We start from the raw sequence: 25427 nt of genomic DNA, 5'->3' as shown, positions 1-25427 counted from the left end.
CCAGCCACCGGCCACCGCTGCTGCCCAGCTCCAGCTTGTGTCAGCGGTCAACCTGTCCACAGCCAAAGACTCCAAGGCGGTGGTGACTTGCGTCGTCATCGTGCTCTCTGTCTTGGTTTGCTGCCTGCCACTGGGTATCTCATTGGTGCAGGATATGCTGTCCAGCCGTGGTGGCTTTGTTCTCTACCAGTTTGAGCTGTGTGGCTTTACCCTCATTTTTTTCAAATCTGGGTTAAATCCTTTTATATATTCTCGCAACAGCGCCGGACTTCGGAGACGAGTCCTCTGGTGCCTGCAGTACATAGCCCTTGTCTTTTTCTGCTGCAAGCAGAAAACGAGGCTTCGGGCCATGGGCAAAGGCAGCCTGGAAGTCAACAGGAACAAGTCATCGCACCACGAGACTAATTCAGCGTACATGCTGTCTCCAAAACCTCAGAAAAAGTTTGTGGACCAAGCCTGTGGCCCAAGTCACTCCAAGGAAAGTGTGCTGAGTCCCAGGGCTTCTGCTGGGCATCAGCACTACGCACAGAGCAGCTCGACCCCCATGAACACCCGGATTGAGCCCTATTACAGTATCTATAACAGCAGCCCTTCCCAGGAGGTGAGCACTCCGAATAGCTTGCAGCCCATGAACTCCACTTTTGGGTTTGCCAAATCCTACATCGCCATGCACTACCACACCACCAATGACTTGGTGCGGGACTGTGACAGCACTTCGACTAAGCAGATCCCAGTGCCCTCGGTGTAACCTTGGGAAAGGGTTCTGATCTAGCTCAGCCAGCAGGTGCCCTCCTTGGGTTTGGTTCATGGTTATTCTGAACTCAATGATAAAGTACTGCTGCTAGTTAAGAAAAACACCACTGCTGTTAATATCCAGCGATTTGCATTTGAAGTGAATACTGTGATATTACTTCCGTGACGCTTTCTGGAATTTTTGCGCAAAGTCAGAAAGGGGAATATGTTAGACTTGTATTTGGTATTGTTACATGAGGGTGTTTTTGTTACTAATTTTTACGGCTGGGCAAGTAAAAAAATAAGCATTATAACTATGTGATTCATTTTGTCACAAGGTAGAGTATCTCAGAGCAATCTGAGGCTGCACCAGAAGTATTACCTGCTAAACTGCATTCTTGCCATATTTTCAAGAAAGAAGAATTGGGAAGATGCTTGGTGTTAAATTTTAAGTTTAAACTCTTCCCACTGCAGAAGTTGAAAGAATATGTGGTAATTTGCGTCACTAGTAGCAGCTGTCACTAGTAACGGAAGTCCTTCCTGTGCATAGGGTGAAATCCTGGTTCCATTGGGGTAAATGGCAAAATTTCTATAAAATTCAAGCAGAGTTTAAGATTTCAGTCTCAGTCTCCTAAAGTGGCACAAAGCATTTTAGAGAGTGTTACATTACCACTGGGAAAGGACTTCTGAGAAGTGTGGCGCTGTAATAAATCTTTCATGTATATATATCATTAATTTCCGCTGAACGTTTATTTTAAGGATCGGTGGCATTACATATCCCAAAATAATATATCTGGAGAAGTATTTTACATCTGATAGAAATAATTGTGCAATACTTAATTATAGATTTTACTTGAGGATGAGAATGAATATTGCAATATTACTGTACTGGTACACCATTAGTAATGCAGTCATTTCTGGAATTTTCTAATTTGTAAACTGTTACAGAGTTATGTGGCTGGTTGCTTTTTTGTCTATGACTTTGTTTAAAGCTGGGACTTGGGGGGATTCGGCTGTGATATTCCTGACAGGTAGGACTGATAGCTGCTACTAGCATTTTTAAAAGCAGAATGACCATGAGTTTTTGAGGTTTTCTTAAGAAGTCTAGGATCACTTTGATTTTAAAATTATTAATCTGGCTATTTATAAAATGTACATGTGTTGTTGTATGCAGTGAGCAGGTACCAGAAGTTAAATATTTTTTTATAAGTCTGATCATTTGTGTCATTGGGTGTTGTGAGAGTTCCTTATGAAACAGAATGATTTGGAGGCATTTATATTTCTCACAATTATTACTTTAAGTGGCCAGATCTTCTCAAAGCAAGCAATCACCTTTTGACCTCTTTGAACTTCAGCAGAGCCTTAGTATCTCTGAAATAATTGTGCCACACACTCTTGGTGCCTCATTATAGGAAAATGCCACAAATTTAGTAAAATTACAATGATGGGAACATGACTTGTTATTTTAGAAACAAAAACCATTCTTATCATTGCTGTGTTTGAGTCGTTGTTGGTTTAAACTATTTAACTAAATTATTTTCAAGATTTTCCTGAAAGACTATTAACGTTACGAACACTGTTCTTTGTTTATCACTCTGAGTTTTAATTAATTTTGGATAATTCAAGACAGCTTTCTTGCAATAAAATGGATGTGAACAACTTTCTAATACAAATGTAAAATTGAAATTATTTCCTTAAGTCATTTCTTTCTGCCCAGGTATTTTTCTCTACAAAGAAATGACGTGGTTCTTCCTAAAGTAATTATACAAGATAACTAAAAGGTCTGCCTTCTGTGGTTTGGCTGTCTTTGCATTTCTCTGTAATACAAAGCAGACTAATTTGGAGGGGGGCAAGTGTGAGATCCTGTCATTTTGTTTCAAACTATATGTTCTTAGCAGCAATTGCAGTTTCAGATGGTAAGGACTATAGGGCAGGACCCAGAAGTGCTTGCAAGGTGGGGCCCTCTGTATACTTGGAGGGAGCTGAAGGTCCACGTGAAGACTGGTTTTAACACTGCATGTATGTACGACTTCTGCTGTGCTCTTGGTTTAGATCACATGAACTTCATCACATGACAGAAGATTAAATCCCCCTCACCTGATTCATAAAAGTAATTTGCATTGAGTATTTGTGTGGGAGCAGAGCAAGAAGGGGGTTTTATTGCCTTTATGTGATGTATTACTAAGACAGAGGAACTGCACTTCCTTCAAAGTACTTTGTAATGTTGCTCTTCTATTATCTCTCAATGCTAGTTGTGTTCTTTATACAACCAAGGTGTTAATATGTTTTTTGTGCCAGATGGGAAAGTGTGATGCCTTGTGATTTCCAGTTTGAAGAAAATCTGAATTAAATCATCAGTTTTACTAAATAAATGTTTAGAGGGAGGCTTATGGATGTAGAAAATAGAGATTGGATTTCAAAAATATGTAGGTACAATTTCTTGGAAGTAAATAATGAACTGAAGTAATTAGTTATCATAAGATTTAAACTCATCTGGAATTGTAACTTTTCTTTTTTCCTTTAGCTTCCTTGTTGTATTTGCTGAGCACAGAACCAGTAAAGCATGACTAGGAGGTTCAAAAACCAACGAGCTCATTGAGGGGGAACGAGCAACAGAGTGTCAGATGAAGGAGACAGAAAACATATGTGAAGAGAGGAGATGGGTAAGGGAGTAAGCAATAAAATTATGTGAATACTGAATGATTTAGAAAAAGTAGATCTGTAGCCAGTGGAGTCCATAACACAAGAGCAAGAAAGCATCTCATGAATATGAAAGGTGGCAAATGTAAGACTCGAAGTGCTGTACTTGCCTTACTGCCTGTACATACGCTGTGGGCCTCATCACTGCAGAACTATTTAGACAAAAATAGGAAGGTATAACAGGTATTTCATGTGGGTAATACAAATATCGGGAGCCCAACAGTTAATACCAACATGTTTTGGAATATATGTGAAATTTTATACTTCAGGAATTAAAGCAATCTTTGATTTCTGGCACTAAGATGAATGCGTTGCAGTGGAACGTGTTATCCAATGTATGTTTTCAGTGTGCTTTTCAGCTTCTTTTGAAGTTGCTCTTGTTGACTGCTGTTATGGTACTTGGCCCAAAGAGTTTGTGCTATATTCTAGAAAATCTGTGTTTGTGATGTTAGGTGTTCTACTGGCAGTTTAACCAGGGTGTCTCATGAAATAAGGAGTAGCCTCAAAGGAAGCAGAAAGGTTACTAGAAAAGCAGCTTATTCATCACTAACAAGTAACTTCTGGTTGTTTACATTAACAGAAATATTTGAAAGATTTTATAATTCACAGTCAATTACATATGTTGCTTTATGGCTGGTGACCTGCAGCATTGCATTTTTTTATCCTTTATACAAAAAAATCTAAAAGCTGCTAATGCCAAATAATTTTAAACAGTATCTATACAACCTCAAAAAGTTGCTAAAGACAAAGCTGCTGGGGAAAAAAAGTCCCAGTTCTCTCTTTCGCCAGTTAGCTGGCAGCAATTTAAAGAACGCAAAAATAATTCTGCATTCCTGAGTCTGTGGTGATCTGCTGGTAGATCATTTGGATTTGCTCATTTTTCAGCAAGTCCTGCTTGTGCTACGCTAAATGGTTTGTTCTTACCTGGTATTTATTTTCTATCACACTCTGTTGCTTTTCCTTGACTGAAAATTAGGTCAGCTGTTTTCTTTTTTTTTTTTAGTTTATTTTTTCAAACACAGTAAGTAGTTATTAAGTGGCACTATGTGATGACAAGAGCTATGCAGAGGTAGCACTGAATTCATTTGCAATGGGTCAGCGTCAATGTGTCTAAATAATAACACACAGAGATTTTCCTCAGAGATTTATGATGACGACATTTAAATAAAATTCACACCAACTGTTTGACAGTAGGTACTGACACACTCAGCTGGCTCTTTTTGGATTGTTTGGTTGTATATGTTAATCTGTAGTTACAAAGTATTTGGAAGTCTGATCTCTTGCACCACTGGTGTGGATTTGCAGTTGCATCTCTCAGCTTGCTACATTAAGGAAATCTTTTTTGCTAGACCATAGGAAGAAGCTGTTACCTGTGTACTGTCATGGCTTGCATTTTTCTTATGTGTGTGTTGCCATCTTAAGCTGTGCTAGAACTGAGGATGTGAACTACAACCTTACCTTTGAGTGACATCACTTTTCCTTGCAATAATCTCAAGAAGACAGTTAGGACATGCATGTGTGACTTAAGCTGTTCTTCCTTTTAGGTGACATCCACGGCATTTTAGGAAATGCTGGAAATAGCTGAAGAAAATCAAGCACCTGCAAAGAAAAAGCTGTGTATCAGGGCTCTGGTCTCAGCACTTTGGGTAGTGGATTATTTTATCGGACGGAATGATGCGGATGCTACAAACCCACTAATAACCTCTCCTGGCACTGATCCGAAACATCCCCCCATTGCAACACAGCAGCCTTTGCAGGAGGTAAACACAGAAACACTTTTATTTGACAGCAGACTTTGCAGCACAACCTTTACGCATTCCTGTATCTCATTTCATCTCATACATATCCTGAGCAGCTCCATTTTCTGCTTTCACAAGAGGTTCGTTGGTTGTTTTTAAGACAGCTGCTAGCTGACGCCAGAACATTTTCTGTTTGTGTTCCTCCGGGCTCCACTTTAAGTAGGTTTTCCTTTTGAGCAGTTTTCTGAGTTTGCTGAACTTCTGTGGGACGCTGTCAGGTGGGAGGTCTTCCAGCACAATCATGATGAGGGAATCCTGGTTTTCGTTCAGGACCCGATGTTCGGCAAAATACAGCTCATACTGACACCAGCAGCTGTTCACAAAACTGGGAGAGAGAACAAAAAGGACTTTATGGCTGTTCTCTATGCAGTAAAAAATGTTACCAAGTACGGGATGCCCTGGTTTGAAATCCCTCTCGTGGTAACATATCTTGAATCCTTCCATCTCCAGCTTCTGCAGTAGATTCTCTTTCGTCCAGTTTGCGTCGTGCTCGCTGTACGAAATGAAGGCGTCAAAGGGCTTGTTTTCTGGCCTCTTCTCGTACTGCTTCCTCTTCGCCATACACCAGTACCAACCCATCCTCACGTACCACAGCCCGTCAAACCGCCAGCATAAGCCTGCCAACGCCAGAGCAACCAGGATGGCGATGCAAGCGGTGATGGCCATCTGGATGCCCAGGGAGCAGTGCAGAAGTGTGAGGTTACTGCTTTCCACCAAGGAGCCCCGCCTGTGTGGTGGAAAGCTGCACTTGAGATTTCCTTTGCCGTTTATCTGCAAGTGGGGGTTGCGGGTGTAGACATTCACGAACCAGTACAAGTCACAGTTACAAAAAAAATGTTTCCCTTGAAGGGTCAAAACGCGCAGGCTTGTTAACTGGCCAAAAGTGTCCTCCACAATGGTGGAAATAGCATTGTCGCTAATGTCTAACTCAATCAGAGAAGCTGGGAGAGAGCCACGCTGCAGAAAGGAGATCTTATTCCCTGACAAATTAAAATATTTCAGTGTTGAAAGAGATTTCCCAAAGTAATCAGGGAGTTCTGAAATTTGATTGTGACTACCATCCAGGTTAGTAAGTGCAGAAAGGTTGCTGGTGGGTTCCAGTCTGGTGATCATGTTTCCAGAAATATTAAGATACTCGAGTTTCTCCAGGACATCAGTTAATGACAACATGTTCAACTTGTTTTTACTAATATCACATTTTGTTAAAGTCAATGGGAAATACTCGGGATGCATATCTGTAATTTTATTATTCTGAATATTAAATATTGTTAAGTTGGAGATGGACTTAAAACTAGGGGGTATCGTCTTAATGTCGCTGTTGCTTATGTCGAGATGCTGCAGGGTGGTAGGCAAGTGAGGAAGCACAGAAATTGGGTTGCTGCTGAGATCCAAAAATAGCAATTCTTCCATTGTGTCAGCAAACCACTCCGGCAGTTCCACGATAGAGCAGTTGGACATCTTCAGGTGTTTCACTTTCCTTGGAAGACTTTCAATGGGTGTGCCAGCCTCATTCCTCACAAGTGAAATGGCATTAATTGTTACAGCTCCAGAGGAAAGGTTCTGAGATGCTTCAGGACGTGCTGTGTATATGAAGTGGTTTCCTTGAACGTACATGTTTTCCAAGTTAAACAACTTCCTAGCAAAATTTTGGGGTATTTGGCTTATATTGGTGAAGGACAAATCAATTACCCTGATGGTTGAAGGGAGGCACAGATTATCCAAGCTGTTTATGGGATTGTTGCTAATATTTAAAAAGAAAAACATGCTGAATGGGAATTTACAGATCGCCTCAACATCTTGATCGTTAATTTTTAATTTGTTGTGACTGGCATCAATCCACTGCACGTTTTTCATTGGCAAAAACAAGATGAACAGAGACAGAAGATCCATTTCCAGGTCGCTGTGACTAATGTCAAGCTCCAGAATACTGTCGAGCTCAGCTTGGCAGAAATTCGGATTCAGTTTTATTTCCAGCTCTTCCTCGGAGAGTTTGCTGTATGACAGATCGAGTTTCCCATTTATTGGTGCTCCGCAGAAATTAGGCCTTAATGTGGCTCTTGGAGCAACTGTCGCATTTTTCTCTGCTTTTCGCAGAAGGTTCTCTGTACTTCGTCTGAGCCTCGAATTAACATTTTGCAGGAGAGGTCGACCTCTGGAATGCGGCAGCTTTTTGGCGGATGCAAGAGGCTCCAGAGCAGCCTCTGAGGATTTCTCAAAATACTTATAAAGCTGCAAAGACCCTGAGGCTTTGCTAGTGGGTAAGAGCTTCAGGTAGGGTGGAAGATCTGATACGTGAAGTTTCTTATCGTTAAATGATAAATTGACAGAAACCAGGCTGAACAGACTCTCCAATGCACCACTTTCAACGTCCTTAATCAGGTTGTAGGAGAGGTCTAAAACTTCCAGCGCGTCAAAACCTTCCAAGTCTCTCTTGGTTATTTTTTCAATCAAGTTGTGTGAGAAGTTGAGAGCTCTTGCAGTTTTTGGAGCTTGTGCTTCTGATACAGAAGAGAGATTTAGATAGGAGTAGTTACAAAATGGGAAGGCATAGGCTGTAGGTGTTCTTGGAGTGAGGAATCCATTTGCTCCACTGAATAAGAAAGAGATTAAGTAGAAATGAAGGCTTTCAGTAAGGATCCTCATCCTGCAGAAAAGAAACGTATGACAAAAAATGACAAAAGAAATGTCATTGCAATATGCTCTGTGTTAATGAATACCCTTAAAAAATAATTCTAGTTCACTTGCAAGTACAGAAATTGTCTCATTAGGTGCATCTGTGAATTCCCTTTTATCTCCATTAACAAAACATGTCTTGCTTCATTATTATTTTCAAGAGGCAATAATAAAAGATGATGACAGAGAACGATTTGAAGGAGAGTGCTGTTCATTCCAGATGAAGTCTGAATTATGTTTTTCTTTTTTTTTTTCCTTTTCTTTTCTTTTTTCCTTCCCCCTGACTCCAGGCAGGCAGGGAGCAGCCTTTACAATGCAGTCTTCCTGATGCACAATCTGAGATGCACTTTTGCAAACGGTGCTTGAGGCTCGGATTTTAGAGTCTCTTATCCTGGTACACAACAACCAGGTAAGTCTGACCCATGCAAAACCTGTTCAGCCACTTAACTAGTGTATCAGAGTAATGTGGCAGGGATCTCCACATAAGTGCGACCGTGTGTCTTTTTGTGATCCCATCCCTTTGATGGTTTGCTCTCAGCCAAGAATTTACCAGTGACTATTTATTTCGCCTTACCTTTTAGAGTAATGAAAAGAGTAAGTTTGCTCTGAAGTAGGATATGGGAGGACTTGTCTAAGGCAGCCTGTACCGGGAGAGGTCACTGCCTGTGCATCATTAATCTTCGGAGGCTTCTCATTGCCTGGCAACATCACTGCCCAGCCCCTCTCCTGCCCCACATCTGTCTGTCACTAGTGTCCTGACACCTCCACTCCACAGCTTGTATTTATTGCCTGAAAATGCAGGTGCAGAACTTCAGCTGAACAACCTGGTGCTACCATAGTACCCTTTGCTGCCCACCAGGCTTGGACCATCACGTTTAACTGAAGAGAGAAGGGACCCCAGCAACTTCTCGGCTCTGTCCCCTGCACCCTCCACTGCTGGCAGGTGCTCTCTCACACCGAGCAAAAATACACTGCAGCCGGGAGCAAACGCACCATAGGGACAAGGAAGCCCCCAGAGTATTAGAAGTGTTTCATGTTTAAGGCTGAAAGAGTTCCAGTGACCCTCCCCGTTCCTCTTACCCCCCTTCTGCCTGCTCTCCTCAGCGCTGCTCCTCTGCTGGTACCTGCTGCTGCTGACGGCCCCAGGAGTGGAGCGGGGCGTGCCCGGATGCCCCTGGGAACCACACGAGCTGCCTGGCTCTGTTGAGACAGGCGGCATCTGTAGCCCCACTTCCCCCTGCGAGGCTGACAGAGGAGCTTTGCGCCAGACGTACTTCTCCGTGGTGAAAGCTGTACATTTTTCCTCATCTTGCCAGTACCAGCAGCTGCTCAGCCTATTGCTGAGGGGAATATCAAAAGTGGAAGTTGCTTGTTTTAACACTTGGATGCTATGAACAGTGTTGGTCCAAGGGATGTGCTGGCTTTGCTATTACCAGAGTGTCGCAGGGAAGGTCTGGAAGCACCAAGAGTGACCACAAGGTTATAAAACTGATTTACTCCCATGATGTGTTTTGCTGTGGGTGCATTTCCTAAGATAGCAAGGTTTTCATGTTGGGTTTTCTTCTGTGTAAACAGGAGGTCTCGTGCAACAGAAGTACTCCTGCAAAAGTGAGCAATTGTATCTTCCGCGCACTTCAGTTAGAAGAAAAAGAAATAACAGGAAATTTTCTCAGTGTTTGTAGTGCTGCCTTGAAAGATGCACTTCTTGTAGCTAGTTCGATTCAGGATGCCAACAGAAGGGAAGTCAACACATTGCACAATGTGCAGATCTCTATCATCTGCTCTGCTTTTTCCGCTATTGAGGGGTTTTTTTCCAGTCTTTTGTAACTGCCAGTGACTGGAAACTCTTGCAGCAGCTCAGAGGCTCCCCTGTGCAGTCTTGGGGGGCTGGAAAACCCCAAGGTTGTTTGTGCAGCATTTCTGGTCTGACTGGACACTTTCTTGCCCCAGCAGGTTCTGGGAATTGCCCTGAAGGCATCCATTCTTCAGACAGTTCCTAACCTGCTTTAGTAGAAGAGACAGGAAATTAAGAGCATTTGGGGCATGTCAGGAAAGATTCTTGCCTCTGCTTTCACCTTGGGGTGACCCTGTGCAGACAGCCATTTCTGCCTGACCGGTCTTCCATCCTTCATCTAAATACAGCTGGGAAGCTCTTGAAATTCTTCTCTGTACTCTTTGGGAAGATGGAGCATCTTTTTTCTAGCACAAGGCCCATCAAACCATGTCTCCAGCTGGCCATGAGAGTAAGGTGTGGTTGGAAGTGACAAAGTGGAAAAGACTATTTTTCAGTACAGGAATGGTTATTCTGCTGATATACTGTGCTGACATTATTCTAACTTTTGTTTCAAACAGCACATGTTCTGCATATTCATTTATTCCTTTCCAGGAAATATACTTGTCTGCCTCAGTGCAGCGAGAGGCATTTCTTTACCACTCAAGAAAATCTTTCTGAGACCGACCGTCTTATTTCACCCCTTCAGGTAAGTGAAACTTCCAAGGCACTGTCTCACCTCCCATACTGAGCCACTGACTCCTCTCAGCCATGTCTATCACCTGTGCAGATGTCTTACATAAATATTCTATCTGCTTTTTGATAGAGTGTTGCAGCTAATTAATAACTGACATAATTAAATGACAATTAAAAATGAGCTCCAGAATGAATCTCTGTTGTCTGAAGTCTAATGGCTGCAGGTTTGGGGCAGTGTCTTTGAGTGGAGATGCAAATAAAGGCATGGCAATAATGACCTGACTCTTACCTCATACAGAAGATTCTGTTTTAGTTTTCTGATATTCATTCAGTGAATCTTGGCAAGCGAGGTGAACGCTGCCATTCTCGGAGTGGTTTTGGTTGTGTAGGAGGAGCACACGAGGGAGTTGTGCCCTGTGGGTTTTTTGCGTGCATCTTCCCTGCTCCCCTTATCCCCACCTTGGTAGTTTACTCCCAAATCAGGTGTTGGTTTAGGAGAAATAGGAGAGGGTGCAAGAGAAAAGGATGTTCTATGTCATTGTGGATTTGCATTGCTTGCAGGTAGTTCAGATGCAGTGTTAGGAACATATGTGAGCATGATGCTTCCTGTCCAAGGGGAAGTAGAGGCTGAGGAATATGGGGAACTGGGTGCAGATTTCATGGGTTTGTGACAGTGTCGTTTGTTCCTAAAATAGCAAAAGTTGGTATTAGAAGTGCACCAGGATGCTGTGGCTGCTTAATCAAAGATGTTGCACTTCCCATTGCACTGGGGACTTGCCTCTTGTGCGGGCCAAGTGGGATTCTTTAAATTCTGCAACTTAACTATTCTTAGCTTTTCCTCTGATCTAATTGCAACGACTGAGGGGTGGGCAGGAAGGTTTAGTGCATTGCAGTTTCTCCTTCCTTTGGTATGACCCAGCCAGATGGATGCTGAAGAAGTTTGATACCGTCTCGTCCCACGCCGCATGTCTGTCCACGGCGTGACATGCGCATCTGAGTCAAAGCTGGGGCTTCAGATCTCGATGTGGTACCGAGATTGCATCTGCCTTTCCTGAGAGCAGCCAGGAAGATAGCGACATCCTTAATTTGAAATGAAACTATCACAAGGGCTCACACCCTAAGGTTTCCATCTGCTTCCAGAGCCTCCATGAGGAGGATTCAGCCAACCTCATTGCAGAAACAGATTAGGGTAGCTAAGGCTAAATCTGCTTTAATTTTTTGTTACTGTCTGTTGACTTGGGATGCATCTTGGCTGCGGTGGACCTGAGAGAGTGCCACCTCTGGCACTCCAGAGCTGGAGTTAAGGCAGCTGAAGGGTCACAGTGCAGCTGCAGGAGCTGCTGCTGAAATGTTCATCTGAAGCTGGGGAGGTGGGGACCCCTTCCTAAAGCTTTTCAGGTTGTTCAACAAGTCGCTGGAGTGTGGCCAACTTGGCCACACTGTGCTTAATATGGGGCCTGGATTCATACATTATCTATTGCTAGCTGCTTATGGTCTGGTTGACTGTTAGGCAAGTAAAAGAACTTTTTTGAAACTAAGTCCAGAGAATGCTGCTCTTAATGTCTTCTCTTTTCTAAAAGCTACTGGCTAAATACGTGACCAAAATAAGCAAAAGGTTACTTATCAAATGCTTCACAAGAAGACTGAAGGGGAAAAATCTGGGTGGGAGACTCTTCCCCCTTTTTCAGTTTCTCTGTGATGTTGCTAAGCGATCAGAAAAATATGATCAGGAACAATTACTTTCAATGTAAATGCCATAACAGCCTGCTGCAGCTGCTTTTGTTTTCTACTATATAAGACAATATAATAGGTTCTAGCATGTAACCTTCTATTTTGGGTAGTAGCCAACTAGTCATATGTCAAATTGTTGGCAGATTTCTGTCTGACATTTGTTATGAAATTCCTACACCTTGCACAATAGCTTTAGAAAAGAAGAAGCAGCGTGGGCTTACATTTGTGACCAATGTAACATAACCAAAATGCTGCCCAGCTCCCAGCTGCCCTTCCCACCCAGGCATCACCCCAGGCTTTACATGGTGCTTTCCACCTCGCTCTGGTGGAACTTAACCAAGAGAGCATGCAGGAAGCTTTCTCAGCCATGACTCCCAATTTCTGAACTCCTGCCGCTCAGGCCACATGCCTGCACTTTGACTAGCGGATATGTGTCATCTCGTCTGTGATTTTGCATAACTCGTCCACAGAGTCACACCAGGCAGAAGCACTGACCTGTATTTCTGACAACCCAACAATGTCCTCCTGAAGGAGAAGGTAGGGTGGGTGTTGGTAACGGAAATCTACTTAAGATATTGGTTTTAAGTAATACTTCAATTACCTTCTACAAATGTGCACAGTCAGCAGACTAAACCTTCATGTGCCTGCACCAGAAATGTTATTTGTGAGGTAGGCATGCTGCCAGAAAACATCCACTGCAAGGTGGGTGGATGTACCAAATCCTCATCACTGAAAAGGAAACCCCTTGGACAACACACACAGACAGGTGGGAGCCTAGAGGTCTAGCTCATGGTGACAACTCTGCCACTAAAAATGCGACTGCAGATCACTAGTATCATACCTTAGAAGCAAAACATCTGGCTGATGTCAAGAAGAAGGTTCAGCAAAATAAATATATTAAGATGAACCCTACAGTGTTAATACATTAAAAAAGTCCTGGAAAGCAGCCCAGACTGGGGAAAGAAATAACAGTTGAAGGGGGTAAGGTAAGAGGAGGAAGGGCTGGGATGTTAATACAGTTCCAAGGAATCAGCCTGAGGTAATGTTTGTTTGGACAAAGTAAGTGATGGCCGTAGAACATTTTGGTGGTGTAGCAGCTGTGGAAGGCTCCTGAGCAAGAAGCGTTGGTTCACTTGTTCATTCTGTTGGCAGCTGAAGTCCCCACTTGAAGCTGGACCTTGTTCATTTTGCCTTTTTGAAGTTGATACTTTACACCTTGATGATGACTGCAGAACGTGCCATACACGAGTCAAACAGGAAGTGCAAGACAAGATTTTAATTGTTAAAAGTTTATCGAAAATCTCTTATATACACATAGTTATACACAAAGTGGTTCACGAGTCCCTCAGGATTCTGCTGGTGAGGCTGGTTGCCTGGAAGCTTCTCTCTGCCTCGCTCATCGCACGAATGGGATGTTTGTGTGGCAGACACCAGTGGGGTCGGTGACAGGTTTGGCTTGCATGATGGTTTTTAGCTGGGCACTGAGAGGAGCCCGTGTTCATCTGCTGTATCCAAAATTTTACAGATGACTGGAGACTCCACCTTGAACATAAGAGATCAAAATATTAAACACCTGTGAAATCACTGATAAGCTTTTACAAGAGATTGCAACACAGATTGTGAGATTCATGGCAACAGATTGCAAGAGGCAACAGGAGCAAAGCATCACCTTTAAAATTAAGTGCTTTTTACTTTTGGGTGAGGAATCTTCTGTGAGAGCCCCTGGAAGGAAGGGGCTGTCTTAACCATACACCTGGAGTCATCCTCTGTAAGGCAGCACCTGATCTTAGGGAATTCCACTAAGTCTTTACATACCCCGAGGATGTATTGGCAAGAATGAGGCTCTAACATGTATATGGTCACAGCATGAGGGGAATCCGATTCTTTACATCTGAAAAACAGAAGAGAAATTTTGTCACGTTCAGCATGTAATGGGCACAAAACTAAAACATGTATTTCCCTTGTGTCTATAGCATTTTTACTGAGCTACCACTCATTGCTTTCTGAAGACAACAGAGGCTTTCTCCTCTGGTGCAGGAAGCAGAGACACAAATCATTGGTTTGTAAAAAAAGTTAACTTACTTCAATTTCACAGTCACCTGCCTTGGCTTGTCTGTTAGGTCACAAACATCCCCATTTCCATAGAAATGAGACACCATCCTGCCACAAAAGATTGGAATAAAAAAGTTCAGAAATATTAAAAACAATTCTTATAACTTGTGTGATACAGTATCGTATCACTCTTTGCATATTTCACTCCAATACACAAACTAAACTAGTAACACCCTTTGTCTCAGTTACTGCAGAGGCAAGTAGTTGTTCACCATTGCAAGATTTATCTCTGCATCGTCTCCAGTGTGGAATTATATCTTCTGATGTTGCATGTTGATTGGTGTGGAGGGAATAAACATCTATGCACCCTGCTCTTGACAGTTTACTGTATCTATTTGTAAACTGAACATTCAAGGACTGTAGAAGTGGGCCCTGTCATTTATTCTTTTCTCTTGCAAGCTTGAGACTAATTCAGGAGGGACAAGCCAGAGCAGTAGGTGCAGTCAGTGTAACCGTACCTGACTGTCTGTGTGCCATCTTCTCTAAGATAGTAGGTTCTAGCAGCATTCTTCCTGGACCATTCGATGTGTTCCTCCTTGCTCCATGTCCCCACAACCACAGAAGTCCTGCCACTTTCCTTATCCTAAAAAACGAAAGGCTGATAATTACACCTTGTATGATACAATGAGCAGTGAGGGTATTTTAATGACATTCTCTAATCCTTTCCCCCTGGCCCCATCTAATCGCAGATCATACAGCTATTTAAACATACCTCATGATACTGATGAACATATTTGCCGTAGCAGAATTCATACTTCCACCAACCAACGCCCTAGGGAGATGCATAATCTCAGCATTAAAGCAAAACCCCCAAACAAAACACCCCAGAACACCCACATTGCTTTTCCTCCAGACCCTAAACCACTGGCTTTTCTAGCCGTAAAACTCCATACCTGTTCAGTAGGTGTTTTGATTCGTAGTTTGGAGAGAGAGAATCTCTCATTAGACCAATTGACATAGGCAAGGGATGGAATAAATGAATTTAAGCAAATACTCTTTGAAGAGCCACACAGGACTAAATTCCTTAAACTATTTGTAGACCCTCTACTCATCTCTTAAAAAAATACTTTCCTCTTTCAAAGACAAGGAAAGCTTCAGATGCCTCTGCTGGCTGTTCTCAGTAAGTTTTATCAGATTTATTTTTTTTCTTCTCACTAACAGAATGAGCAGTGAACAATTCTCATGATCTACTTTCCTTTCACTGTCTGCCCAAATAAACCGAGTTTCAACAGAAAGGTTAAAGATACCTTTCTGGCAGAGACTTTGCTATATAGGCCTTACTATATCAATGCAAGGAAAGGCAGTTATTCTAAGAATGGAATTATCACAGTTCATAGAAAAAATAAACAAATACATAAACCGCTATGTGCAATTAAGGAGTAGCTATTTTATTATGCATAGCTTTATTTCTCACCCCATGGAAGCAGTAGGAACCACTAAGAAATTCCTTTATAAGTTGGTCATCAGTCAATTTGGAGATGTGGGTTGTTCCCACAGTTAATAGCTGATGGCTTCCAACAGCAACAGGCTTATGAATGGAAGAAAATTTCTCTTCTTTTGTTGAATGCATTTCTTCCTGGAATTAAAGTATACACAAATACACCCATTTAGATTTTATATGTCTCTTGCAAAGTCTTATACATCGTACGAAGTTACTTAATACTAAGTGAAGTAGGCTGTGGGGAAAAGTATGAAAGCATTTTGTCATAATTTTCACTGTCTTCAGCATAGCTGAAAAAGATATAATCAAAACTCAAACACCTAGCATATTTCTAAACTTAAGGCTCCAAAAGGTTTCAGTTAGGAGCCCAAGCTTACTTGCTTTGCTTTGCTTCCAAGTAAGGTAAGTTACAGATGATTTCAACAAGTTTTAGAAGTGTTCAAAAGACTGACATGGTCTTACAAAGTTAGGCAAGAGACCTTACTCCATAGAAGTGGAAGTTGCATGTGTTACGACATGGAAAATTAATATTTTTTCTATTTAAAATGAAACAAATCCTACCTCCTTAACTCTTCTAAAAGGCATCTTCATCATTTCTTGCTGTTTCTCCAGCTGTTCCAGATTATGGGGTTTAAGTGGGGATCCTGGCAGAGACTGGCAAAAGATGTCATTCACAGGGGAAGCCCTGAACCTGTCCAAACAAGTCAGCAATACATCACTTCACTATCGCCTTAAAGACATTTTTACCACTGTAAATTCCTGACTGAGCTGGGCCGAGGTACGTATTTTTTTTCCTTGTACTTGCACCATCTCAGCCAAAGCTGCGCTTTTCTTACAAGTGATGTAAACAGGCTTTTTGAGCTGCGCAGTTTCAGTCGTAATACCACCATACAACTGGCAAGGCCATCTAACCCCTTTATCACTCTCTTCATGAGCAATGTCTGCACAAAGCAGCTTATTTCAGGAAAGAGAAAGCAAAAAGATGAAGCAGAGTTAACACAGCTTTCTCCTCATTTTGCACAAATGAAGGCCTCATTAAAACACCAGATAAGCTTTTTTTTCTGTTAGAAAATGGTCAAGGAAAGCAAACACCAAAATGAAAGTCATGCAGACAAATGAAGTGTGTGTTCACCTTTCATTGCTCATCTCACAGAAAAGGTCCTCTTTAGAGAAGACTTATGTACAAAACAAACAGCAGATACCACTTCAGAGGCAGGGCGGCTTTTTGTGATGCCCCCCTAGGATGAGTCACAAGCAGTAGCTGTATAATTATCATCACCACTGTAGTTAAAAGCATCCAAAAATATTTCCTAAATAGGAACTGCACTCTAGATTAAATAAGCCCTGTAACCAAAGAAGCCGAGTTTTATCTGACTTTCATTTAAACAACATTAAGACTAATACCTGCAGTAGACAGATACTGCTTTTCACTGCCTTCCTCCCTGTCCCCAATTCCCACCAATTGAAAAAAAGTACCCAAACAAGAACAACTGGAACTAATGGCTGGACTTTGCTCGGTTAACGCAAGCGCGTTGTTGGGTAAGACAGCAGGTGTGGAGGAAAACCACTGCTGGCTGAAGCCCTGCTCAGTGCCGTTTCAGGAACATGTGGCAGGAAAAGCACATTTCACAAGTTTGCTTGTTGTTACTGCTGCTGACACTGAGCAGCGTTTCTAGCCTGCTGCCTCCAGCTACTTTTATTTACTAAGATGAGGTCAGGAAGTGGGAGAATAAACATATTTTATGTTTATTTTAAGTACTTCCTGCTAGTGGCCAGGAAGCGTTCTATGCCTTCCCTTTGGAAAGAGGCAGCATTTTTGTTGAACAATAGAACAATTTGCCCATGCACTTTCTATTTTTCTACTGATACAGAGGCTTAAAACGACTTGTAAACAGGTAACAGTGCACTAGGTAAGTGCAACAGACAACAGTATTACCAAACCCATCTACATGAGAAAATTTATAATTGATACTAAATATTTAACAATAGCATAACTCCAAATTGCCAAGTGTTTATAAAATGCACTGTTGAAGATTTTGTCCTTCAGATGTTGCTGCCCATTTCAAAACAGTACGGAAATACTCACTTGTTCTGACAGCTGTGTACATGGGAAATTCAGAACTCCTGTCCACTATTCTCCCCTTCATTTGTAGGTCATATTCACTTTGCAAGTCTGTTTACAACCCTTGAAAGGTCAGAAAATCTGTACTATCGAGGCTAAGGGTATCCCTTAGATGCATGGTACGATTCAGGGAGGAAAAAAGAATCTTTAACTTTGGTTTTGGAAAATAACACTGAAGCTGTGAACTCTTCATGTGAAAATGACTTCTATAGCTGAAGGTGAGGCCATAAAGCAGGACAGAGACAGATGAGAGCTCCTTAAGTTCAGAGTACTGCTAAAATACATGTTATGGTTATGGGTGAAGACCTGCTGCTTCGGCAACAACAGGGCTAGAAACTCACCTGTTGAAAGTAAAGCGATACTTCCCATCTGCTTCTCACATGGGATCAATCACTGGAGACTTAGAAAATGCAAACATTGCGCAACTTAACATGAAAAGTTAAGACCTGGCAAAACTGCACTTGCCAAAGTGAGCGTGTACAAGTGTCACAGCTCTGTACCAGAAACCACAGCTGGATACATGGCTAATATAAACACACACACACATGGGAATCAATGAAAATTTGAAGTGATAAAGTTAACCAAAATTTGAGTACTGTACCTATATTTAGGATGGTTGCATAACAGAGGCGTCAATATAACCACTTCATATTCACAGGTTGTAACTTCTGCTACTGAAAGAATCTCATGTTTAGCTTCTGGGTGACAGATGTACATCACTGTACTCGATCTGGGTAGGTTTTGTCTCAAGCTACAAGGTGTGCCGTTTCCCATCTCTACAGGATAGTACGGGGTCATCTGCCCTTCTATATTTTTTGTAGGTATCTAGGTGAAAGAAAATAAAAGTTAAGAATCACAAGAAGGCTCCTTCGACTCTTTGGAAACAAAAAATATTATTACGGTGTGCAGAGTCAGCATTACTGGACTGAAAACAGCCCTGGGTGTTTACATTCTGATTTACCGCATCTGACACAGCACTGCACGAAGGCACCAAGCTGCTTGAGCTCCCACTTCAAAAGCAGCTGGTTTCTCTGAGCAGGCTTCCTGATGTTTCAGTTCAGGAACACCTCCTAGCTGGGTGAAATGTTTTGGAAAAGCACCAAGCCAGCCACGTTCACCCCGTAGTCTAGGAGATAGGGAGATGAGGATAGCTCTGCCAGACTCAGCTCAGGTCTGGCAAGGCACGTTACCTTCATCATGAAGAACCTAAAAAGGCCCCTGCAAAGTCATCTCGATTCCTGTGCTACACCTCTTGGCACACTCAGCCCAGGCTGATCCTTATCCAGGGCATTCCCCAATACCTCTTACTGCAGCTAACAAAGTTAATGATATGTACAAAGTAAATTCCACTTCTGTATACACTCCAAGTAAGCTCTCTTCAAAGTTGTTTGTTCTTATGCTTCATCCAACTTCCACTTCAGTAAGTTAATTCTCTAAACTGGTAAAAGCCTTTCTCCTGCGTCTTACGTCAGAAGTAGCCAAAGTTCCTAGATACCAAGAGTTCTGTTTGTGCAGAAGCCACGCTGGAACCTAAAAACGAGACCTTTTTCTACCTGCATTGCTTGAGACCATGAAAGTTTTCAGAGCACAAGAAATCAGGCTCTGTGCGAAAAGGTGGTAGTGCCTTCTGGGGTCAGGACACCAATCCAGGGACCTGAGAGACTTCCATATCTCGCCTACTTTGGTTTTCAACCCATGGTACCCTGTCACAGGCCACTGACTCTCTCCTGAAAACTGTTCCATCAGGAACGGCGCAATAAGACATTCCTGAGGTTAAAGAATGAACATGCTGGCACCCAGCAGGGGCTTAAGACAAGTCTCTCATCACAGCAGTTTCTGGTTCCTTTAAGCACAACCCAGCTGTGTTATTCTTTCCATGACTGGAGATTCCACACTAAGTCTAAATTTCTTATGGACTGAAACCAAGACTGCATATGTACATCGTAAATTCTGTCCAAAAAAACATCAGTAAAAGATTGAGCTTCCCCTGAAATCATAAAAAAAAAAAAGAAGTTGCACTACAAAGAATCTGTCTTTCTTTAATTTCCAAGAAGCATAAACTGCCACTGCCCCTAGAATAGGCCATGTTCTGACTTGGGTCTGCTCCACCAACTACCTCGAAAATGCTCATCAGGCACGTATATTATCTGAGTCCACTGCAGCACCACCACTCCATCAGCATTAGAAAGAACACGTAGACAAAAGTTTCATTTTGGAATTAAAATGAAGGATAAATGCAAATAAGGTAGGCGCGTGTCTGTCCACAGGTCCAATCCGCCTTTGCCAATTCCAACCTCTGACACGCTTCAGGTACTTGCATTGTTTTGCTATCCAGTTAGTAACTCAGACTGGGAATTTTGGGGCCTAAACAAAGGGAAAAGTTCTCTAAGCACAGAATTTTATGGGATGGGTCATCCAGTCAGCTGAGACATCTTTTAGGAATTTCATGCTGTAGGATTTCGTTAAGCATTTCTCCCTACCCAAAATGCATGAAAGCATCATTAAGGCGATTGGGATCTTTGATATGGTCAGAAAAATAATTGTCACTAGACCATAACGTGACTTTGTGGTTATGTGTATTGTCTTCGTAGAAAAAGAATATATAAGTCATCTCGTTTAAGATTAGGTTAACTTTAACATAAATAAGTAGAAGGGGAAAGTGTATGACTAGATAGACTAAATATGCTTTCGGAGCTGAGACTGATAATCAAAAGTGAGAAGAGGGCAGCTCAGGGAGAGAGTTTCACTGTTTGAAGCTCACTTTGGCAGGGAACTAATTACATAACCTCATCGTATATAAATTGCCTCTACTATTGATGGCAAACATTAAAACAGATGTTTTCCACTTGCCTCTTTTGCACTCTCTTTTGGATTTTCCTTCTCTTCTTGATCTAGGGAATAATTAAGAATGAGGTAAGCATAAAGTCTGTGAACTTGAAGTCAAATGAAATTACAGACAGAGAAGTTTGTATGTTTTGTGCATCGGCTAGTACTTTGCATATACCCTGCCAAGAGTCCATTTCATGAACTTGCAGGTGCAAAAGAGGAAAGAAAAGAGACAAACAGTCATCTGGGGTCCAGAGCAAACAGAACAAAATACAAGTTAGCATCATCTTAAAACAATTTTGAGTTTGTCAGACAGGCCAAACCCAGTGCTAGCACCCCAGGAAAGGCCTGCCAGGGCGGAACAGGTCACTGCTGCTGCTCTGTGCAACCTGAGGGAATTAGAGGCTGAGACAGTCAACAGGCAAGCACTTCAGCCCACCCACCAGCCAGCCTCAGAGGGTGCACTCATAGGAAGACGTGAGGCCAGACTACACGCCATAACGATGATCGCGTGAGCAAACACAGCTCACAGTGGTTTAAGAAAACATCAGTACTATTTTTTTAAGAAAAGTAGTGTGAATTGCTGTATGGGAAGCGCAGAAAGAAAACAGTCTGACACCTAAGTGGGAAGGACAGGGGGGTCAATGCTCTCAACAACTCCTGTAGGATGTCAGGAAGTATCGTCACACATAACTTCAGCATCTAGGCCCACGAAAGAACTGGTAACTCAAACTGAACCTTCTGTCTTCTGTACAGCACCACCTAGGGAGTATAAGGCATCTCTGCACAGGATTAACGACAGCGCAAACAAGCACTGTAACTCGCCAGCAAAGAATCGCCAGACAACGTGGTCTCTGAAGCTGCAGGTAGAAATTCAAGGGAAGGGGGTTATTAGTGCTAAATCCCCTACAAGACGTTCAAGTTAATCACTTTTAGGAAGAGAAAAATGGTGGTGCCCAGCTTTTACACACTAGCCTAGAATTAAAAAAAAACAAAAACAACGCACAACTAGATTATAGTTTTTCTGTTGTTTCTATCAGCTCTGATGAATGAATGCTTAAGTCTGTGAACCTGAGAGTTCTTTGGACTAATATACTGCTAAAATGCTCACCGAAGGAAGCAGATTTTGGCAGGTACAACCACAGAATTTTCAGCATCTACAATAATTTACAGGGAAAAAAAACAACCTGAAGCACTCAAAATATTAGTTACTCTACTTTGCAGTTTGCGTTTGGGGCTCAGCTACCTAATTTCCACCAAAGTCCCACTTCAGGCACTTCAGTATTTCTGGAGATCCCTGGATATTTATCCAGGATATTCCTAGGATCACTCGAAAAGACTCAAACGCTTCCAAGGATCAAATCTACCTGCAAAGGCTGTAACCAAATTGCTTTTTATTACAGAACAGCTGTGCTATGCACTCTGCCCTCTGCTCACAGTCTGAAAGACGCTTCTATCCCCCACAAAAAAGAGCGGCAGTTATCAAAGTCTGGTCTGTCATCTATTGGTTCCGTTTCTTACATTATGTGTTTTCTTTCCCTGACACTAATTATTGCAGATTAGTGAATCTAATCAATTAGCATGGCAAAACTGACAGGAGGGATGCAATGTGAAGTGCTAAAAAGAAATAATTGAAAACAATACATTTTGTAAAAAAAATGAATCATCTACAAAATTCTGTTCTACTGCACTGGGAATCAATTTTCTACAGCATATTTCTCAGTAACAACTAAAACTCGAAGAATCAAATTAGCATCAGCAAAATAGAATAAGACAAACCTGGTTCTGATAATGGGTTCTTTATCATCATATTCCCCAGATAGTATTCTTGGATGTTAATTTTCTACAATCAAAAGAGGTTAAAATAAATTTCAGTTACTTTTTTCCATACTTTTTCAAGGGTACAGGAATTCTAGAAGAATTCTGCATGAACATGCCAGTGGAAAAAAGGGAGTTGAAGACTACAAAATTGTAAGAAGCCTACCTGTCCCGTTTCCTTCTCCTCGTGATACTGACGGATGTGTTTTCCATGGCAGACCTCGTAAGTCCAGTAAGATTCAATCTTGAAAGAAAAATAATATAAAAAAATCTGTTTAGATACATTACCCCTCAAAAAAAACGAACAAATCAATTTCCCCAAAATTTTGGCTTTTGCATCAATGAAACGCAGCCCAAGCGTGTGGGCTCAGACACCCTCAAAACCAGCAGCACAGCAAACAGTCTCAGTATTTCCCAAGCATTTTGATGACTTTCTCAACAAACATACCAGGTGAAGTTTCCTTGACTTTCACACAGATAAAAGGAAGGAAAAAAGATAACCAAATAAAGTGTAAAAACCAAATCTGCCCCCAAAGCGCTGGGTCTAAGCCACAGTGACTCGACACAGGCTGGTTTTGGCAACTGCCGTAGATATGGGCTGTTTGCCAGTTGTGTTTGGCCCACTCTTCCCTCTTCAAGGAATTGTGTGGGATGATGCGGGGGTATAATATTTGGCCATTTTCTTAGTACGAGCTTGTTTGGTATTAGGCTTGCTCTTGTATGCAAGTCTTTGAGCTGGGATGACAGCTGATAAAAACCAGAAAAGCTTTCAGAACCTCTAGAAGCATGTTTGGTTTGGTCTTCTAATGCTTTCTGAGAAAAACTATTCACTAGACTGTCACACACTGTGGCTTGACTCCTGGAAGTAAATATTTTAAATCCTCGTTTTTCAACGGCAACCCAAATATTTTACTGCCAACATCTTCAATAATACAGAATTTTATCACCAATATTTAGTCATAAACTTCTAGAGACATTATTGTGGAAGGAATTAGTACCTTAAATCTGAGACATATTTATCCAAACAGTTTACTACATTAAACTTTGAAATGCATTGGATTGTAAGTTTTTGATTAGAACTTAGATTATCGAGACCTAAGTAACATACTCTATATGAACAGCTACTTTGCTTAAAAAGAGGTTCCAGCAATTCTCCTGGAGTAGGGCCTTTATAGTCCTTTTCTTCTTCCTAAAATAGAAGAATATTGCATTACATTAAAATTAACAGTTCAGTTAGTTAATATTCATTTGCAATAGTAAAAACCAAAAATCCTAGCACAAAATTTAAATGTATAAAACCTTACTAATTCCTGCCTGAAGGTGCATTTGGGTGATTAGGAAGAAAAAAAAAAAGAATAAAAAAATGTTAATTTTAGTAAGAAGTCACAAGTCAAGTAGTGAAACCAGAAAAGTTCTGTGGTTTAAAAAATAGCACACGTGGCAAAACTGTATGAGCTCACAGCTTGCTCACGTCCAGAGTGGCAGCTTGGGGCATGAATAGGGAAACAGCAGCAACTCTCTTTCCATTTGTTAGTCTGTGCTGACGCCGTACTGATGGAGTATAATCGGAACATCATGCAGCTTTCACATAATTTTTAAGAAAAAGGATCCAAAAACTGTAAGTAATACTGTGGAAATTTATTTCTTTTGCGATTTTTGCTCTACAAATGTGTGTGCTATTGAAGAGATCTCCACGTAAAGCTCTTCGATGCCAAAGATTTCTCACCTACACTGAAGCTCTCCATACTGCCCGTTACTTAAAGGACGACGGCTCTCTCAAAACAGGAGGTCCCTGCCCTGGGAGCACAGCCTGTCTGTGCAAGTTCTCACGGTGCGAAAAATCGAACCGCTGGAGGAACATATGACCAATGATAAACCTCACCAAAGGCCTCCACAATCTACCTTCTCTTGTACAAACAACTGCATTTATACACTTTGAAAAAAAGTAGAATTAAACCCCAAATTGTGCATTCAGATTTCCAATTGAGGGAGGAAGCAATGAGAACAAAAACTACTGGTGGCAGAAGCACTACTGTATAGCGTTCTCAGATACAGGAGCACAACAGCAGCATTAACAACCTTTATAGCTGTCTACTGGCCTAGAGTTCCACAATGTTACTTAGAACACACCAGTTTCACAGTGACAGACCTAGCAATAAACAGAATGTTACAGTGATCATTTGTTGCCAAATGAGGACCTGAAGACTGTTCAGAACGGCCCCACTTGGTGCAGTGCTAGTGCGTAACACAAAGTCAAGGCACCTACCAGAAGCTGGGAAACAGTGAGGCATTCTGCAGGCGATTTTCCTTTTACAGAGGAAAAAACAAACCTGATCTACAGGTTAAAATTACAGAAAAGACTGGACTGAACTTACCTCATTGCCACTTGCTATCAGTGGAAGTATACACTTATACTTTTCTTTATCCACAGTGGTCATTATAATGTAGTTATCCTCTTTGTACAGGACACCCGTTGTAGGCTAAGGGAACAACCAACCAACGGATTAGTCAGGCAGCTTTTCTAATGCTGCTTGTTAGGAATATTTCTGAATTCACTTAATCTGCTGGGCAGGTGGTCCAGACCATCTCCTGGGTCCTAATTCTATCAGACCAGGCTTTGTGGCATTTAAGCCTGAAGCAGAATCATAGAATGGCCTAGGCTGGAAGGGACCTTAGAGATGATTTAATCCAACCTCTCTGTCATGGGCAGGGACAAGTAGCTTGACAGCCTTTGTACAAACTCTCCTTCTACCTCCAGCCACGTTCCTCTTTCCCACTTCTGGTTCTCAGGTAAGACCTTTATTAAAAAAACTCCACCTGCAACCACCACACTTTGCACCAACCGTTCCCACCTTCCCTTCCAAGGCAGATTTCCCTGGGATCTCCCCAGCTGCCGGGCTCAGCCCACGGCCTCAACACCGGCTTTGTTTCAGGCGGGCACCTACGAACAAGCCCAGCTCCTCCAGCGAGGGAGACGGCGGAAAAAAACCGAGAGACCCCTCAGAC

General features: G+C 41.9%; 3 protein-coding genes across 3 annotated transcripts in view; 1 reads left to right on the top strand and 2 right to left on the bottom strand.

Moving 5' to 3' along the window:
* GPR75 (G protein-coupled receptor 75) overlaps nucleotides 1-748 on the top strand; it is a gene marked incomplete at its 5' end in the record, with an annotated part of 1069 nt that extends 321 nt beyond the window's left edge. The window contains one exon of the mRNA XM_009870711.1: nucleotides 5-748. Coding sequence (XP_009869013.1) covers nucleotides 5-748 — 744 coding nt within the window. The remainder of the gene's footprint in view (nucleotides 1-4) is intronic.
* A 4460-nt stretch (nucleotides 749-5208) lies between these two features.
* On the bottom strand, nucleotides 5209-7874 carry LOC104274926 (toll-like receptor 2). The gene has a single exon (XM_009870709.1). It carries the CDS (start codon nucleotides 7872-7874, stop codon nucleotides 5259-5261), a length of 2616 nt encoding a protein of 871 aa, XP_009869011.1. The 3' UTR covers nucleotides 5209-5258.
* A 5489-nt stretch (nucleotides 7875-13363) lies between these two features.
* ERLEC1 (endoplasmic reticulum lectin 1) lies at nucleotides 13364-24901 on the bottom strand (the record flags this gene model as incomplete). The annotated part of the gene is made up of 13 exons (XM_009870710.1): nucleotides 13364-13644; nucleotides 13918-13993; nucleotides 14185-14262; nucleotides 14673-14797; nucleotides 14927-14986; nucleotides 15629-15790; nucleotides 16217-16346; nucleotides 18379-18602; nucleotides 20628-20668; nucleotides 22383-22446; nucleotides 22588-22665; nucleotides 23530-23610; nucleotides 24797-24901. Coding segments are annotated over 13 exons (1296 nt in total), but the record flags the coding sequence as incomplete, so codon positions are not given.
* Nucleotides 24902-25427: the final 526 nt, after the last annotated feature.

The sequence above is a fragment of the Apaloderma vittatum genome, unplaced genomic scaffold (assembly GCF_000703405.1).
Source record: "Apaloderma vittatum isolate BGI_N311 unplaced genomic scaffold, ASM70340v1 scaffold37985, whole genome shotgun sequence".
Taxonomy (NCBI): domain Eukaryota; kingdom Metazoa; phylum Chordata; class Aves; order Trogoniformes; family Trogonidae; genus Apaloderma; species Apaloderma vittatum.
This window is presented reverse-complemented; position numbering and strand designations above follow the sequence as displayed.